This window comes from Oncorhynchus mykiss, chromosome 22 (genome assembly GCF_013265735.2).
Source record: "Oncorhynchus mykiss isolate Arlee chromosome 22, USDA_OmykA_1.1, whole genome shotgun sequence".
Taxonomy (NCBI): domain Eukaryota; kingdom Metazoa; phylum Chordata; class Actinopteri; order Salmoniformes; family Salmonidae; genus Oncorhynchus; species Oncorhynchus mykiss.
In genome coordinates this window covers 51,371,050-51,390,267 of record NC_048586.1, presented here as the reverse complement: position 1 = coordinate 51,390,267, position 19,218 = coordinate 51,371,050, and the positions used below count along the sequence as shown (strand labels likewise).

General features: G+C 50.2%; 1 protein-coding gene across 1 annotated transcript in view; it reads left to right on the top strand.

Moving 5' to 3' along the window:
• Nucleotides 1–13,329: 13,329 nt before the first annotated feature.
• The window catches only part of bmpr2b (bone morphogenetic protein receptor, type II b (serine/threonine kinase)), a 179,336-nt gene continuing 173,447 nt past the window's right edge, over nt 13,330–19,218 (top strand). Inside the window, exon 1 of the mRNA XM_036959091.1 lies at nt 13,330–14,513. Coding sequence (XP_036814986.1) covers nt 14,342–14,513 — 172 coding nt within the window. The 5' untranslated portion in view covers nt 13,330–14,341. The remainder of the gene's footprint in view (nt 14,514–19,218) is intronic.

The window sequence follows — 19,218 nt, the reverse complement described above, 5'->3', positions numbered from 1 at the left end:
CTGCCCCAGCTGTAATCCCAGCTGTAATCCAACTTGCCCCAGCTGTAATCCAACCTGCCCCTGCTGTAATCCAACCTGCCCCAGCTGTAATCCCAGCTGTACTCCAACCTGCCCCAGCTGTAATCCCAGCTGTAATCAAATCAAATCAAATTTTATTTGTCACATACACATGGTTAGCAGATGTTAATGCGAGTGTAGCGAAATGCTTGTGAATTCTCTTGGTAGATAATGCGGTCTACATTTGATTGTGAGGAATTCTAAATCAGGTGAACAGAAGGATTTGAGTTCCTGTATGTTTCTTTCATCACACCATGTCACGTTGGCCATGAGGCATACGCCCACGCCCCTCTTCTTACCAGAAAGATGTTTGTTTCTGTCAGCGCGATGCGTGGAGAAACCCGTTGGCTGCACCGCTTCGGATAGAGTCTCTCCAGTGAGCCATGTTTCAGTGAAGCAGAGGACGTTACAGTCTCTGATGTCCCTCTGGAATGCTACCCTTGCTCGGATTTCATCAACCTTGTTGTCAAGAGACTGGACATTGGCAAGAAGAATGCTAGGGAGTGGTGCGCGGTGTGCCTGTCTCCGGAGTCTGACCAGAAGACCGCCTCGTTTCCCTCTCTTTCGGAGTCATTTTTTTGGGTCGCTGCATAGGATCCACTCCGTTGTCCTGTTTGTAAGGCAGAACACAGGATCCGCGTCGCGAAAAACATATTCTTGGTCATACTGATGGTGAGTTGATGCTGATCTTATATTCAGTAGTTCTTCTCGACTGTATGTAATGAAACCTAAGATGACCTGGGGTACCAATGTAAGAAATAACACGTAAAAAAACAAAAAACTGCATAGTTTCCTAGGAACGCGAAGCGAGGCGGCCATCTCTGTCGGCGCCGGAAGTTCAGTGATCCAACCTGCCCCAGCTGTAATCCCAGCTGTAATCCAACCTGCCCCAGCTGTAATCCAACCTGCCCCAGCTGTAATCCAACCTGCCCCAGCTGTACTCCAACCTGCCCCAGCTGTACTCCAACCTGCCCCAGCTGTAATCCCAGCTGTACTCCAACCTGCCCCAGCTGTACTCCAACCTGCCCCAGCTGTAATCCCAGCTGTACTCCAACCTGCCCCAGCTGTAATCCAACCTGCCCCAGCTGTAATCCAACCTGCCCCAGCTGTAATCCAACCTGCCCCAGCTGTAATCCAACCTGCCCCAGCTGTACTCCAACCTGCCCCAGCTGTACTCCAACCTGCCCCAGCTGTAATCCCAGCTGTACTCCAACCTGCCCCAGCTGTACTCCAACCTGCCCCAGCTGTAATCCCAGCTGTACTCCAACCTGCCCCAGCTGTACTCCAACCTGCCCCAGCTGTAATCCAACCTGCCCCAGCTGTAATCCCTGCTGTACTCCAACCTGCCCCAGCTGTAATCCCAGCTGTACTCCAACCTGCCCCATCTGTAATCCCAGCTGTACTCCAACCTGCCCCAGCTGTAATCCCAGCTGTAATGCAACCTGCCCCAGCTGTAATCCAACCTGCCCCAGCTGTAATCCAACCTGCCCCAGCTGTAATCCAACCTGCCCCAGCTGTAATCCCAGCTGTAATCCAACCTGCCCCAGCTGTAATCCAACCTGCCCCAGCTGTAATCCCAGCTGTAATCCAACCTGCCCCAGCTGTAATCCAACCTGCCCCAGCTGTAATCCCAGCTGTACTGGAACCACTGGCTCCAGTGTTCACTGACATGTTTAACACTTCCTGATGCCAGTGTTTAGTATCACAGTGCTTTGAAGAATCCACCATAATCCCTGTCCCAAAATCACCCAAAACAACCTGTCTCAATGACCTCCGAGCCATCTGCGGCCATTAAAGCATTTGAAGGTCTAGTCCTGGTCTACTTAAAATCATGCACATCCAAATTGATGGACTAACAGGTTTGCTTACAGAGCTAATAGCTCCGTTGACCCGGCACTCCACCACACACTGCAACACCTGGAGACACCCGACACCCACGCAGGCATCTTGTTCATTTAGCTCCGCCTTCAATACCGTCAATCCCCACAAACTATTAACTAAGCTACAGGACATCAACCCAGCTATGTGCCACTGGATACTGGACCTCCTGAGGAACAGAAGTCACACTGTCAAGTTAAACAATCTGCCATCTCGCCCTCTGACCCTCTGTACTGGACAGGGAGAGGGCAGGAGAGGAAGCTGCTGATTCTAAGGATTTTCTGAGCAAGGTACTGTCACGCCCTGACCTTAGATATCTCTGTTTTTCTATATATTTTGGTTAGGTCAGGGTGTGACTAGAGTGGGTAAATCTATTTTTTCGTTTGTCGAGGGTTTTTGTATGTCTAGGGGGTTTTGTATTTCTATGTAACGAACATGACAGGTACACTTATCACCTGGGACATAGTAGTTTCGGTAGTTCTAGTTCTGTCATACTACAGAATAGATCATGATGGTATCCTCTTGCTTACACTCCCTTATCTCCTTGGGCAAATGCATTCTAGTCAATTAACCTGTCCTTGCATTCTAGTCAATTAGCCTGTCCTTGCATTCTAGTCAATTAGCCTGTCCTTGCATTCTAGTCAATTAACCTGTCCCTGCATTCTAGTCAATTAACCTGTCCCTGCATTCTAGTCAATTAACCTGTCCCTGCATTCTAGTCAATTAGCCTGTCCTTGCATTCTAGTCAATTAGCCTGTCCTTGCATTCTAGTCAATTAGCCTGTCCTTGCATTCTAGTCAATTAGCCTGTCCTTGCATTCTAGTCAATTAACCTGTCCTTGCATTCTAGTCAATTAGCCTGTCCTTGCATTCTAGTCAATTAGCCTGTCCTTGCATTCTAGTCAATTAGCCTGTCCTTGCATTCTAGTCAATTAGCCTGTCCTTGCATTCTAGTCAATTAGCCTGTCCTTGCATTCTAGTCAATTAACCTGTCCTTGCATTCTAGTCAATTAGCCTGTCCTTGCATTCTAGTCAATTAGCCTGTCCTTGCATTCTAGTCAATTAGCCTGTCCTTGCATTCTAGTCAATTAGCCTGTCCTTGCATTCTAGTCAATTAGCCTGTCCTTGCATTCTAGTCAATTAGCCTGTCCTTGCATTCTAGTCAATTAGCCTGTCCTGGCATTCTAGTCAATTAGCCTGTCCTGGCATTCTAGTCAATTAGCCTGTCCTTGCATTCTAGTCAATTAGCCTGTCCTTGCATTCTAGTCAATTAGCCTGTCCTTGCATTCTAGTCAATTAGCCTGTCCTTGCATTCTAGTCAATTAGCCTGTCCTTGCATTCTAGTCAATTAGCCTGTCCTTGCATTCTAGTCAATTAGCCTGTCCTTGCATTCTAGTCAATTAGCCTGTCCTTGCTATCTTTGTTTCCTCTCATCCCTTTGTGAGCTGTGCATTTACTGTAAATGTAGCAGGAACACATATTTTACTCAGTGTCTCCCACTGGTGGCCGTGCTACTCACATCCCTTGTTCCGCCCTCTCTGTCTCCTCCATCTAATTATTCTCCCTCCTTCCGGGCCGTGAGTCAGTCGATACCCCAGTGGTCCAGTCAGACCCTCCTAAAGAGAGGGGTATCAGAGAGTCGTGATGCCCTGGAGAACATGGCTGATTGGCCCTGGCAAAGGACAAGAGGGAGCTTAACGCCCAGACACTACAGGTCTGAACTGGTCTAGACATTAGACTGGAATGAAGCGAATGTCGGGAAATTATTTACTTTTAAACAAAGAGATCTTCTGTTGGATCTGACAATTAATCTTGATGGTTGTACAGTCGTCTCAAATAAAACTGTGAAGGACCTCGGCGTTACTCTGGACCCTGATCTCTCTTTTGACGAACATATCAAGACTGTTTCAAGGACAGCTTTTTTCCATCTACGAAACATTGCAAAAATCAGAAACTTTCTGTCCAAAAATGATGCAGAAAAATGTATCCATGCTTTTGTCACTTCTAGGTTAGACTACTGCAATGCTCTACTTTCCGGCTACCCGGATAAAGCACTAAATAAACTTCAGTTAGTGCTAAATACGGCTGCTAGAATCCTGACTAGAACCAAACGATGTGATCATATTACTCCAGTGCTAGCCTCTCTACACTGGCTTCCTGTCAAAGCAAGGGCTGATTTCAAGGTTTTACTGCTTAACCTACAAAGCATTACATGGGCTTGCTCCTAGCTACTGTATCTCTCTGATTTGGTCCTGCCGTACATACCTACACGTACGCTACGGTCACAAGACGCAGGCCTCCTAATTGTCCCTAGAATTTCTAAGCAAACAGCTGGAGGCAGGGCTTTCTCCTATAGAGTTCCATTTTCATGGAATGGTCTGCCTACCCATGTGAGAGACGCAGACTCGGTCTCAACCTTTAAGTCTTCACTGAAGACTCATCTCTTCAGTGGGTCATATGATTGAGTGTAGTCTGGCCGAGGAGTGTGAAGGTGAACAGAAAGGCACTGGAGCAACGAACCGCCCTTGCTGTCTCTGCCTGGCAGGTTCCCCACTGAGATTCTCTGCCTCTAACCCTATTACAGGGGCTGACTCACTGGCTTACTGGTGCTCTTCCAGCCGTCCCTCGGAGGGGTGCATCACTTGAGTGGGCTCTGATGGAGGAGAGAGATGTGGAGACCCTACCAGAGGAGAAGGAGACAGAAGTCACTGCTCTGATGGAGGAGAGAGAGAAAAGGAGCAGTGGCCTTTCTTTGGTTGGTAATGCTGCTATTTGGTTGATGATATTTGAATTTTGACATTGACTTGTGTGTCTGTTGTGCATTCTCTCTCCAGCTGCCTGTGGGAAGAGCTGCTCAGAGAGAATCAGGAGTGTCCTTTCACTGGAGAGAGGAGAGAGAGAAGAGCTCCTCGGAGAGAATCAGGAGGGTCCTTTCACTGGAGAGAGGAGAGAGAGAAGAGCTCCTCGGAGAGAATCAGGAGGGTCCTTTCACTGGAGAGAGGAGAGAGAGAAGAGCTCCTCGGAGAGAATCAGGAGGGTCCTTTCACTGGAGAGAGGAGAGAGAGAAGAGCTCCTCGGAGAGAATCAGGAGGGTCCTTTCACTGGAGAGAGGAGAGAGAGAAGAGCTCCTCGGAGAGAATCAGGAGGGTCCTTTCACTGGAGAGAGGAGAGAGAGAAGAGCTCCTCGGAGAGAATCAGGAGGGTCCTTTCACTGGAGAAAGGAGAGAGAGAGAAGAGCTCCTCAGAGAGAATCAGGAGTGTCCTTTCACTGGAGAGAGGAGAGAGAGAAGAGCTCCTCGGAGAGAATCAGGAGGGTCCTTTCACTGGAGAAAGGAGAGAGAGAGAAGAGCTCCTCAGAGAGAATCAGGAGGGTCCTTTCACTGGAGAGAGAGAGAGAGAGAGAGAAGAGCTCCTCAGAGAGAATCAGGAGGGTCCTTTCACTGGAGAGAGAGAGAGAGAGAAGAGCTCCTCAGAGAGAATCAGGAGGGTCCTTTCACTGGAGAGAGAGAGAGAGACCAGCTGGAGAGAATCAGGAGGGTCCTTTCACTGGAGAGAGAGAGAGAGACCAGCTGGAGAGAATCAGGAGGGTCCTTTCACTGGAGAGAGGAGAGAGAGAAGAGCTGCTCAGAGAGAATCAGGAGGGTCCTTTCACTGGAGAGAGAGAGAGAGACCAGCTGGAGAGAATCAGGAGGGTCCTTTCACTGGAGAGAGAGAGAGAGACCAGCTGGAGAGAATCAGGAGGGTCCTTTCACTGGAGAGAGGAGAGAGAGAAGAGCTGCTCAGAGAGAATCAGGAGGGTCCTTTCACTGGAGAGAGAGAGAGAGCGAGACCAGCTGGAGAGAATCAGGAGGGTCCTTTCACTGGAGAGAGAGAGAGAGAGAAGAGCTGCTCAGAGAGAATCAGGAGGGTCCTTTCACTGGAGAGAGAGAGAGAGCGAGACCAGCTGGAGAGAATCAGGAGTGTCCTTTCACTGGAGAGAGAGAGAGAGCGAGACCAGCTGGAGAGAATCAGGAGGGTCCTTTCACTGGAGAGAGAGAGAGAGCGAGACCAGCTGGAGAGAATCAGGAGGGTCCTTTCACTGGAGAGAGAGAGAGCGAGACCAGCTGGAGAGAATCAGGAGGGTCCTTTCACTGGAGAGAGGAGAGAGAGCGAGACCAGCTGGAGAGAATCAGGAGGGTCCTTTCACTGGAGAGAGGAGAGAGAGCGAGACCAGCTGGAGAGAATCAGGAGGGTCCTTTCACTGGAGAGAGAGAGAGAGCGAGACCAGCTGGAGAGAATCAGGAGGGTCCTTTCACTGGAGAGAGAGAGAGAGACCAGCTGGAGAGAATCAGGAGGGTCCTTTCACTGGAGAGAGAGAGAGAGCGAGACCAGCTGGAGAGAATCAGGAGGGTCCTTTCACTGGAGAGAGGAGAGAGAGACCAGCTGGAGAGAATCAGGAGGGTCCTTTCACTGGAGAGAGAGAGAGAGAGACCAGCTGGAGAGAATCAGGAGGGTCCTTTCACTGGAGAGAGAGAGAGAGCGAGACCAGCTGGAGAGAATCAGGAGGGTCCTTTCACTGGAGAAAGGAGAGAGAGAGAGCGAGACCAGCTGGAGAGAATCAGGAGGGTCCTTTCACTGGAGAAAGGAGAGAGAGAGAGCGAGACCAGCTGGAGAGAATCAGGAGGGTCCTTTCACTGGAGAAAGGAGAGAGAGAGAGCGAGACCAGCTGGAGAGAATCAGGAGGGTCCTTTCACTGGAGAAAGGAGAGAGAGAGAGCGAGACCAGCTGGAGAGAATCAGGAGGGTCCTTTCACTGGAGAGAGAGAGAGCGAGACCAGCTGGAGAGAATCAGGAGGGTCCTTTCACTGGAGAGAGAGAGAGAGCGAGACCAGCTGGAGAGAATCAGGAGGGTCCTTTCACTGGAGAGAGAGAGAGAGACCAGCTGGAGAGAATCAGGAGGGTCCTTTCACTGGAGAGAGAGAGAGAGCGAGACCAGCTGGAGAGAATCAGGAGGGTCCTTTCACTGGAGAGAGGAGAGAGAGACCAGCTGGAGAGAATCAGGAGGGTCCTTTCACTGGAGAGAGAGAGAGAGAGACCAGCTGGAGAGAATCAGGAGGGTCCTTTCACTGGAGAGAGAGAGAGAGCGAGACCAGCTGGAGAGAATCAGGAGGGTCCTTTCACTGGAGAAAGGAGAGAGAGAGAGCGAGACCAGCTGGAGAGAATCAGGAGGGTCCTTTCACTGGAGAAAGGAGAGAGAGAGAGCGAGACCAGCTGGAGAGAATCAGGAGGGTCCTTTCACTGGAGAAAGGAGAGAGAGAGAGCGAGACCAGCTGGAGAGAATCAGGAGGGTCCTTTCACTGGAGAAAGGAGAGAGAGAGAGCGAGACCAGCTGGAGAGAATCAGGAGGGTCCTTTCACTGGAGAGAGAGAGAGCGAGACCAGCTGGAGAGAATCAGGAGGGTCCTTTCACTGGAGAGAGAGAGAGAGCGAGACCAGCTGGAGAGAATCAGGAGGGTCCTTTCACTGGAGAGAGAGAGAGAGCGAGACCAGCTGGAGAGAATCAGGAGGGTCCTTTCACTGGAGAGAGAGAGAGAGAGACCAGCTGGAGAGAATCAGGAGGGTCCTTTCACTGGAGAGAGAGAGAGAGCGAGACCAGCTGGAGAGAATCAGGAGGGTCCTTTCACTGGAGAGAGAGAGAGAGCGAGACCAGCTGGAGAGAATCAGGAGGGTCCTTTCACTGGAGAGAGGAGAGAGAGACCAGCTGGAGAGAATCAGGAGGGTCCTTTCACTGGAGAGAGGAGAGAGAGACCAGCTGGAGAGAATCAGGAGGGTCCTTTCACTGGAGAGAGGAGAGAGAGAGAGACCAGCTGGAGAGAATCAGGAGGGTCCTTTCACTGGAGAGAGAGAGAGACCAGCTGGAGAGAATCAGGAGGGTCCTTTCACTGGAGAGAGAGCGAGACCAGCTGGAGAGAATCAGGAGGGTCCTTTCACTGGAGAGAGAGAGAGACCAGCTGGAGAGAATCAGGAGGGTCCTTTCACTGGAGAGAGAGAGAGACCAGCTGGAGAGAATCAGGAGGGTCCTTTCACTGGAGAGAGGAGAGAGAGAGAGACCAGCTGGAGAGAATCAGGAGGGTCCTTTCACTGGAGAGAGAGAGAGACCAGCTGGAGAGAATCAGGAGGGTCCTTTCACTGGAGAAAGGAGAGAGGAGAGAGCGAGACCAGCTGGAGAGAGGAGAGAGCGAGACCAGCTGGAGAGAGAGAGAGAGCGAGACCAGCTGGAGACAGACGTACAGGAACTTAAATGAATATACTTCATGTTTTATTAATGTATAATAATTGAATATGCAGAAAATAGGATCAACAGATTAAACTGCACACTGCCTTTAACATCCTAAAATGTTTGCGTTACTTCTAATCCACAAACCAAATGTTACACAGCTCTGTAGAAACCCCATGTTTGGTTATTTGTCTTGACCATATGCACTAAGCCAACATGTACGAAGAGTTGATCTCTCTGCCTCCTGCCCTCCAGGACTGTGACAGTCAACCCAGGTCCACCAGCAGGCTTCAGGGCTGGAGGTAGAGAGGAGGCAGGTCTCAGGGCTGGAGGTAGAGAGGTAGAGAGGAGGCAGGTCTCAGGGCTGGAGGTAGAGAGGAGGCAGGTCTCAGGGCTGGAGGTAGAGAGGAGGCAGGTCTCAGGGCTGGAGGTAGAGAGGAGGCAGGTCTCAGGGCTGGAGGTAGAGAGGAGGCAGGTCTCAGGGCTGGAGGTAGAGAGGAGGCAGGTCTCAGGGCTGGAGGTAGAGAGGAGGCAGGTCTCAGGGCTGGAGGTAGAGAGGAGGCAGGTCTCAGGGCTGGAGGTAGAGAGGAGGCAGGTCTCAGGGCTGGAGGTAGAGGGGAGGCAGGTCTCAGGGCTGGAGGTAGAGAGGAGGCAGGTCTCAGGGCTGGAGGTAGAGAGGTAGAGAGGAGGCAGGTCTCAGGGCTGGAGGTAGAAAGGTAGAGAGGAGGCAGGTCTCAGGGCTGGAGGTAGAGAAGTAGAGAGGAGGCAGGTCTCAGGGCTAGAGGTAGAGAAGTAGAGAGGAGGCAGGTCTCATGGCTGGAGGTAGAGAGGTAGAGAGGAGGCAGGTCTCATGGCTAGAGGTAGAGAGGAGACAGGTCTCAGGGCTGGAGGTAGAGAGGATGCAGGTCTCAGGGCTGGATGTAGAGAGGTAGAGAGGAGGCAGGTCTCAGGGCTGGAGGTAGAGAGGTAGAGAGGAGGCAGGTCTCAGGGCTGGAGGTAGATTGGTAGAGAGGAGACAGGTCTCAGGGCTTGAGGTAGAGAGGTAGAGAGGTAGAGAGGAGGCAGGTCTCAGGGCTGGAGGTAGAGAGGTAGAGAGGAGGCAGGTCTCAGGGCTGGAGGTAGAGAGGTAGAGAGGAGGCAGGTGTCAGGGCTGGATGTAGAGAGGAGACAAGTCTCAGGGCTGGAGGTAGTGAGGAGGCAGGTCTCATGGCTGGAGGTAGAGAGGAGGCAGGTCTCAGGGCTGGAGGTAGAGAGGAGGCAGGTCTCAGGGTTGGAGGTAGAGAGGAGGCAGGTCTCAGGGCTGGAGGTAGAGAGGAGGCAGGTCTCATGGCTGGAGGTAGAGAGGTAGAGAGGAGGCAGGTCTCATGGCTAGAGGTAGAGAGGAGACAGGTCTCAGGGCTGGAGGTAGAGAGGATGCAGGTCTCAGGGCTGGATGTAGAGAGGTAGAGAGGAGGCAGGTCTCAGGGCTGGAGGTAGAGAGGTAGAGAGGAGGCAGGTCTCAGGGCTGGAGGTAGATTGGTAGAGAGGAGACAGGTCTCAGGGCTTGAGGTAGAGAGGTAGAGAGGTAGAGAGGAGGCAGGTCTCAGGGCTGGAGGTAGAGAGGTAGAGAGGAGGCAGGTCTCAGGGCTGGAGGTAGAGAGGTAGAGAGGTAGAGAGGAGGCAGGTGTCAGGGCTGGATGTAGAGAGGAGACAAGTCTCAGGGCTGGAGGTAGTGAGGAGGCAGGTCTCATGGCTGGAGGTAGAGAGGAGGCAGGTCTCAGGGCTGGAGGTAGAGAGGAGGCAGGTCTCAGGGTTGGAGGTAGAGAGGAGGCAGGTCTCAGGGCTGGAGGTAGAGAGGAGGCAGGTCTCAGGGTTGGAGGTAGAGAGGAGGCAGGTCTCAGGGCTGGAGGTAGAGAGGTAGAGAGGACTCAGGGCTGGAGGTAGAGAGGTAGAGAGGAGGCAGGTCTCATGGCTGGAGGTAGAGAGGTAGAGAGGAGGCAGGTCTCATGGCTGGAGGTAGAGCGGTAGAGAGGAGGCAGGTCTCAGGGCTGGAGGTAGGGAGGAGGCAGGTCTCAGGGCTGGAGGTAGAGAGGAGGCAGGTCTCAGGGCTGGAGGTAGAGAGGTAGAGAGGAGGCAGGTCTCAGGGCTGGAGGTAGAGAGGTAGAGAGGAGGCAGGTCTCATGGCTGGAGGTAGAGCGGTAGAGAGGAGGCAGGTCTCAGGGCTGGAGGTAGAGCGGTAGAGAGGAGGCAGGTCTCAGGGCTGGAGGTAGGGAGGAGATAGGTCTCAGGGCTGAAGTTTGAAGAGGGGTCAGACCTGTCCGTTTGAAGAGGGGTAAGACCTGTCCGTTTGAAGAGGGGTCAGACCTGTCAGTTTGAAGAGGGGTCAGCCCTTTCAGTTTGAAGAGGGGTCAGACCTGTCAGTTTGAAGAGGGGATTGACACGCATCGCTTGCGTTACGGTCTTGAAAGCAATAGGCTTTCTAATTATGATGCTCCTAACACCTGTGCTAATTCTCATGCTCCTAACACCTGTGCTAATTATCATGCTCCTAACACCTGTGCTAATTATCATGCTCCTAACACCTGTGCTAATTATCATGCTCCTAACACCTGTGCTAATTATCATGCTCCTAACACCTTTGCTAATTATCATGCTCCTAACACCTGTGCTAATTATCATGCTCCTAACACCTGTGCTAATTATGATGCTCCTAACACCTGTGCTAATTATCATGCTCCTAAAACCTGTGCTAATTATCATGCTCCTAACACCTGTGCTAATTATCATGCTCCTAACACCTTTGCTAATTATCATGCTCCTAACACCTGTGCTAATTATCATGCTCCTAACACCTGTGCTAATTATCATGCTCCTAACACCTGTGCTAATTATCATGCTCCTAACACCTGTGCTAATTATCATGCTCCTAACACCTTTGCTAATTATCATGCTCCTAACACCTGTGCTAATTATCATGCTCCTAACACGCGAAGGGTAGCGATATCTCTCAACATTGGCCTCCATTAACTGGAACAATATAAAATAAAAGTGAACTATACCTGAGAAGTAGGTTAATTTCCAATCAGGCTCGGCAAGCAGCAGAAAGACCCATTTGCCAACGTACTGTTAGCTGATGATGTTGACTATGCTAGCTATCGGTAGCAGCAGAAAGACCCATTTGCCAACGTACTGTTAGCTGATGATGTGGACTATGCTAGCTATCGGTAGCAGCAGAAAGACCCATTTGCCAACGTACTGTTAGCTGATGATGTTGACTATGCTAGCTATCGGTAGCAGCAGAAAGACCCATTTGCCAACGTACTGTTAGCTGATGATGTGGACTATGCTAGCTATCGGTAGCAGCAGAAAGACCCATTTGCCAACGTACTGTTAGCTGATGATGTGGACTATGCTAGCTATCCGTAGCAGCAGAAAGACCCATTTGCCAACGTACTGTTAGCTGATGATGTTGACTATGCTAGCTATCGGTAGCAACAGAAAGACCCATTTGCCAACGTACTGTTAGCTGATGATGTGGACTATGCTAGCTATCGGTAGCAGCAGAAAGACCCATTTGCCAACGTACTGTTAGCTGATGATGTTGACTATGCTAGCTATCGGTAGCAGCAGAAAGACCCATTTGCCAACGTACTGTTAGCTGATGATGTTGACTATGCTAGCTATCGGTAGCAACGTTGTATAGTTGGCTGAATGGTAATTAGACCCAATGTATTTTTATTCCAGCCAACGTACGCCTACGAAGCGAAGTTAGCTAACATCTCCTTTTCAACATTGTTTTTTAAGTGTTTTAAGTGGGTTTTGTTGGCCTTGTTTTTTTTGGCTTGCTTCTCAAGAGATGCTGACGGCCAAGAAAGAAGCCAAACGTGAGTTGGCTTCGGGGTGTGGTTTGATGTGGGTGTTTGGCAGCCATGGCAGAAGCCAAACGTGAGTTGGCTTCGGGGTGCTGTTTGATGTGGGTGTTTCTTGAGTGTGTGCTTGCTACCACCAGGACATATACAGTTGAAGTTGGAAGTTTACATACACTTTAGCCAAATACATTTAAACTCAGTTTTTCACAATTCCTGACATTTAATCCCAGTAAAAATTCCCTGTCTTGGGTCAGTTAGGATCACCACTTTATTTTAAGAATGTGAAATGTCAGATTAAAGTAGAGAGAATGATTTTTTTCAGGTTTTATTTCTTTCATCACATTCCCAGTGGGCCAAAAGTTTACATACACTTGGGTCAAACGTTTCAGGTAGCCTTCCATAAGATTCCCACAATAAATTGGGCCTAGTTAAATAAAGGTAAAATAAAATGTAAAAAATACGTTGTGGTTTGGTACACCAGAAGTAAATTAATTTCCAATGCAAAGCTACGTTTGCCTTGCAGCATTGCATTGCAGAGGTAGTTGCAGTGCGTTCTGTGTGGTCCATAGGTTGGATAAATCAAACATATGCATCAAATTCTATATGGCTATCTATCGGAGGCTTGACTCCGATGAAATGTGGAATAATCGGAAATGTGAAGTTCTTCAAGAGGTGATGATATCAAATCGTCCAAAAAAAAGTTTTAACATTTATTTAACAATCATTTGAAAACAAAAGCTAGTTGTTTTTAGCGGACCTGGGGTCGCCTTTACCCCCAGCAGACAGACGGAATTCTCCGCAGTGCAGTTTACTGTGACGTTGTGTTGATAATGACCGGTGAGAACATTGGGTGGAGGAGGCGGGCCTCGGTCTGTCTGCCTGCGTGTAGCCAGCTGGTTCATTCCAATATTATGGGAACCTTTTCTGTCCCAGCAAATATCACTTCTCATTTAGTGTAAAATTATAGCGAAAATTAACAACATTTCAGAATGTTAAAATATGTTTGATAGAGACGTTAAAATCCTGTTGATTTGTTCACCATTATTCTTGCTCACTCACAGAGCTATGGCTAATTTAGGCCCCACGTTTCCATCCTGTTTAGGATTACGCACCTAACAGTTTGAAAAATGCACCAACAAAAAATTAAGTGCCTGAGAATGACCCATATGTTTTTCTGAAAGTCAAACTATTTTATCAGATAGAATAGTAAAATGTAAATATATATATATATATATACTTCCCTCACCAAAACGATGAGGGCCAAAAGGCACCATAACGTAGGAATGAGCCAGCCCAGTAGCAGCTCGGCCTTAGACTGTACAGAAGCGAAGTTGAAGGCTGGGCGCGGATAACAGAAAGCTATGGTTAAAAGGGACGTAGAAAAATGTAATGGACATTTTAGCTACATATAATAGTTACTGGAAATCTGTTTTGAATAATACAACATTTTTAAATCAACCATTTTTCCCCTCTTCGGTTTAAAAGGCCTTTTTTGGGAGTCTAATCGCCACAGTCTCTGCGTACCGACCCGCTACCAGTCCGTCTTGCGCTACGTGAAACATTTTCATCTGGGCAGAAGAGGATTTTTTCCTTCTCGTCTGCGTGTTGGATATCAGACGGATTTGATCGGAATATATATTTAAGACAAGTTGGATCATCAATTCTGCTAAGTCGTTTAGCTAAATGAGTATAATGTTCGTGGTTATCTCTCCGATCAGATGTCAGAAATCCATATGACAGTACCAGCCACACAAAAAAATATATGTCTAGTTATCTAACGTTAGTTGGCCTTTGGGAAATGTAAGGTTACTACTTTAGCTGCGTTTCGTGGATTTGTAAAATCCTATCATAAACAGCGTGCTAGATAGTTGTTTTGAAGTGTATATATATCTATTTTCTTTCTTTCGTGAATGCTGGTTTGCTTGTTAGTTATGAGAAGGTTAACGTCTGATGGCTGACTGTAGCTAACGTTACTGTAGCCCAGTACAGAGGAGACTCGGATGTCGAAATAAAACGTTTTGGCAAATCAAAAACAATAGCTAGCTGGGTCCTAAAGTAGACAGACAACGTTAGCTATTTTCATAGCTCATAAATTGTTGCAATATTGATGTTAGCTTGTGATTTTTAAAATCTTTTTTTAATCACAATTTTTTGTTTGTTGTTGCACTGTCTGGGACCTAAATGACTGTTTGGACAATCAAGGGTAGATAAAACATCATGAATATCAACTGTTAAACCTAGAAGACATTTATTCATCCATCGTTTTTGATTTGGACCATGTTAGATTATTAGATAGTCCGGGCGAATGTGCTCGTCTAGCTCACAGATTGAAGGGGGTGAAGAAAGGAGAACTCCTTGGAGAAACCGCCCGTCCCAATTAATCCCACCAGCCATGGCAGTCCTGGGCCGAATGTCGGGGCTGGCACCGGGGCTGGCACTGGGGCTGTACGCCATCCTGCTCCTCAGTCCCGTCGCTGGTAAGTTGAACCTTTCTTGGCCTTGCGATGTTTTGCTTAATGCGATGAAATAAGTATACAAAAATACATTTCCATATGATGTAATTGGAAAATAGGTTTGAGATAATGGATATATCTACCTACCTATCTATCTATCTATCTATCTATCTATCTATCTATCTATCTATCTATCTATCTATCTATCTATCTATCTATCTATCTATCTATCTATCTATCTATCTATCTTAACCATATCTCATAAACCCTCGAGGTGCTTTATTGCTATTATAAACTGGTTACCAACGTAATTAGAGCAGTAAAAATACATGTTTTGTCAGATCCATGGTATATGGTCTGATATAGCACGGCTGTCAGCCAATCAGCATTCAGGGTTCCTAACCACCCAGTTTATATTGACTATTCTATTACCTGGGCCTTTCTGAGCTACAGATTGTAACACCAGACAGATAATGTGATTTAACCAAAACAATTTGGACCATTTATACTGGTCATTTTTAACCTGGTATTCGTGATACCCTCTTCATCCTCAATTCTTGGGAACAGGAGTCTCATTTTGTATGTATTTTTTTAAACAAACTGAGCATTTTTCTGAATTCAAACGGACCCCTGCAACTGGACACAGACATTTTATGAGACTCCTGTTTCCACAAAATGAGGAACGAAGACAGTATCGCAAATACCATGTCAGTTGAAAGATCTCTGGCAGCGTTTAGACACACCTGTAACTACCAGTATAATGTTGGTCATATCATATTATCTGGTGTGCCCGTCTGTAGCTAGGTCATTCCATCAGGTCGTTTCAGCAAGCCATGAAACCCACCATCTCAAGTTGTTTTGAACCGGTTTCCGCCGTTAGGAACAGAGAAGATAAGCATTCCTGCAACATTATTTTTGTTGAAATATAAAATATGTTGAACCCCTGAGAAATTAAGATAATTGATTGCACCCAAATTGGCCATTTAAAAAAATGTATAGCATTCATATAATATTAAATAAATATAGTACCGAACATCCGATTCGGACCAAACTTTTTTTCTTCCAATGAGTAAGACATGAGGAATCCCAAACAGTAGTCAAAAGCCACTCACAGACCCCTCACACCCCATGCTGTTCCCAACCCAGACCCCTCACACCCCATGCTGTTCCCAACCCAGACCCCTCACACCCCATGCTGTTCCCAACCCAGACCCCTCACACCCCATGCTGTTCCCAACCCAGACCCCTCACACCCCATGCTGTTCCCAACCCAGACCCCTCACACCCCATGCTGTTCCCACCCCAGACCCCAGACCCCTCACACCCCATGCTGTTCCCAACCCAGACCCCTCACACCCCATGCTGTTCCCAACCCAGACCCCTCACACCCCATGCTGTTCCCAACCCAGACCCCTCACACCCCATGCTGTTCCCAACCCAGACCCCTCACACCCCATGCTGTTCCCAACCCAGACCCCTCACACCCCATGCTGTTCCCAACCCAGACCCCTCACACCCCATGCTGTTCCCAACCCATACCCCTCACACCCCATGCTGTTCCCAACCCAGACCCCTCACACCCCATGCTGTTCCCACCCAGACCCCTCACACCCCATGCTGTTCCCAACCCAGACCCCTCACACCCCATGCTGTTCCCACCCAGACCCCTCACACCCCATGCTATTCCCACCCAGACCCCTCACACCCCATGCTGTTCCCACCCCAGACCCCTCACACCCCATGCTATTCCCACCCAGACCCCTCACACCCCATGCTGTTCCCACCCCAGACCCCAGACCCCTCACACCCCATGCTATTCCCAACCCAGACCCCTCACACCCCATGCTATTCCCAACCCAGACCCCTTACACCCCATGCTATTCCCAACCCAGACCCCTCACACCCCATGCTATTCCCAACCCAGACCCCTCACACCCCATACTGTTCCCAACCCAGACCCCTCACACCCCATGCTATTCCCAACCCAGACCCCTCACACCCCATGCTATTCCCAACCCAGACCCCTCACACCCCATGCTGTTCCCACCCCAGACCCCAGACCCCTCACACCCCATGCTATTCCCACCCCAGACCCCTCACACCCCATGCTATTCCCACCCCAGACCCCTCACACCCCATGCTGTTCCCACCCCAGACCCCTCACACCCCATGCTATTCCCACCCCAGACCCCAGACCCCGGACCCCTCACACCCCAGACCCCAGACCCCTCACACCCCATGCTGTTCCCACCCCAGACCCCAGACCCCTCACACCCCATGCTATTCCCACCCCAGACCCCTCACACCCCATGCTGTTCCCACCCCAGACCCCTCACACCCCATGCTATTCCCACCCCAGACCCCAGACCCCATGCTATTCCCACCCCAGACCCCAGACCCCTCACACCCCATGCTGTTCCCACCCCAGACCCCTCACACCCCATGCTAATCCCACCCCAGACCCCTCACACCTCATGCTGTTCCCACCCCAGACCCCTCACACCCCATGCTGTTCCCACCCCAGACCCACTGCCATTGGACTCTGGAGTAGGGCTCAGGGTGACGGGGCAGGGCTCGGGGTGACGGGCAGGGCTCGGGGTGACGGGCAGGGCTCGGGGTGATGGGGCAGGGCTCGGGGTGACGGGGCAGGGCTCGGGGTGACGGGCAGGGCTCGGGGTGACGGGGCAGGGCTCGGGGTGACGGGGCAGGGCTCGGGGTGACGGGGCAGGGCTCGGGGTGACGGGGCAGGGCTCGGGGTGACGGGCAGGGCTCGGGGTGACGGGGCAGGGCTCGGGGTGACGGAGCAGGGCTCGGGGTGACGGAGCAGGGCTCGGGGTGACGGAGCAGGGCTCGGGGTGACGGGGCAGGGCTCGGGGTGACGGGGCAGGGCTCGGGGTGACGGGGCAGGGCTCGGGGTGACGGGGCAGGTCTCGGGGTGACGGCTCAGGGCTCGGGGTGACGGGGCAGGGCTCGGGGTGACGGGGCAGGTCTCGGGGTGACGGGGCAGTGTGACAGGGCAGGTCGCGGGGTGACGGGGCAGGGCTCGGGGTGACGGGGCAGGGTGACGGGGCAGGGCTCGGGGTGACGGCTCAGGGTGACAGGGCAGGGCTCGGGGTGAGGGCAGGGCTCGGGGTGACGGGCAGGGTGACGGGGTGAAGGGAGGAGAAGGAGAGAGACAACTCAAGTAGCAAACAGAGAAAATGATGAACACAGACATTACTACACGCGACAGTGGCACATCACATTTAACAAACCAAACACTGAAGTATTGTTGTAGAAGGTAAAGTAAAAACACAAACTGGTCCCTGCATCAATACCGGTCTCACACACACACACACACACACACACACACACACACACACACACACACACACACACACACACACACACACACACAGTAGACTGCTCTCAGCACGTACTACCACACTAAATGTTTCACACAAGCAAAACTGTGAACTGTAAGCACTGACTTGCTCCGAAGACTTCACAATATTATCCAACATAAGACCTTGTCCCTGTAACACACAGTAAGATGATCTCTGTATGCTGATAGTGTAATTAGCAGTTTGAAGTAGGAAGGGAGGGTCTGGTGTGTCTGTTTACAGGACACTGTGCTGCTCTCCTGCTGCAAGCTTCAGACTAAACAATGTCTCCCTCTGGCTCTATGGGGGAAGGAGGGGGAGGGGAGGACTGTGTCGGGGAGGAGGGGGAGGGGAGGACTGTGTCGGTGAGGAGGGGGAGGGGAGAAACATTCCCTTGTGGTGACGCTGATCCCCCCCCCCCCTGACTATTTCTGCTGGTTGGCACTGAACAGTCTGAAAATCTCCCCCTCCCCCACAGTACTCATTCACCCAGTGATAGACTGACTGCCCTGCCCTGTCCCGCCTGTTCCAGCCTCCCAGACACATTTCACACACTCATTTAAATGTCATTTTCAGAGGAAATGCTGGTGTATGCACTATGCCCCTCTATCAGACAGTACTGTAGTCTATACAGACTGCCCTCTACCAGACAGTACTGTAGTCTATACAGACTGCCCTCTACCAGACAGTACTGTAGTCTATACAGACTGCCCTCTATCAGACAGTACTGTAGTCTATACAGACTGCCCTCTACCAGACAGTACTGTAGTCTATACAGACCGCCCTCTACCAGACAGTACTGTAGTCTATACATACTGCCCTCTATCAGACAGTACTGTAGTCTATACAGACTGTCCTCTACCAGACAGTACTGTAGTCTATACATACTGCCCTCTACCAGACAGTACTGTAGTCTATACAGACTGCCCTCTACCAGACAGTACTGTAGTCTATACAGACCGCCCTCTACCAGACAGTACTGTAGTCTATACAGACCGCCCTCTACCAGACAGTACTGTAGTCTATACATACTGCCCTCTACCAGACAGTACTGTAGTCTATACATACTGCCCTCTACCAGACAGTACTGTAGTCTATACAGACTGCCCTCTATCAGACAGTACTGTAGTCTATACAGACTGCCCTCTACCAGACAGTACTGTAGTTTATACAGACTGCCCTCTACCAAACAGTACTGTAGTCTATACAGACTGCCCTCTACCAGACAGTACTGTAGTCTATACAGACCGCCCTCTACCAGACAGTACTGTAGTCTATACAGACCGCCCTCTACCAGACAGTACTGTAGTCTATACAGACCGCCCTCTACCAGACAGTACTGTAGTCTATACAGACCGCCCTCTACC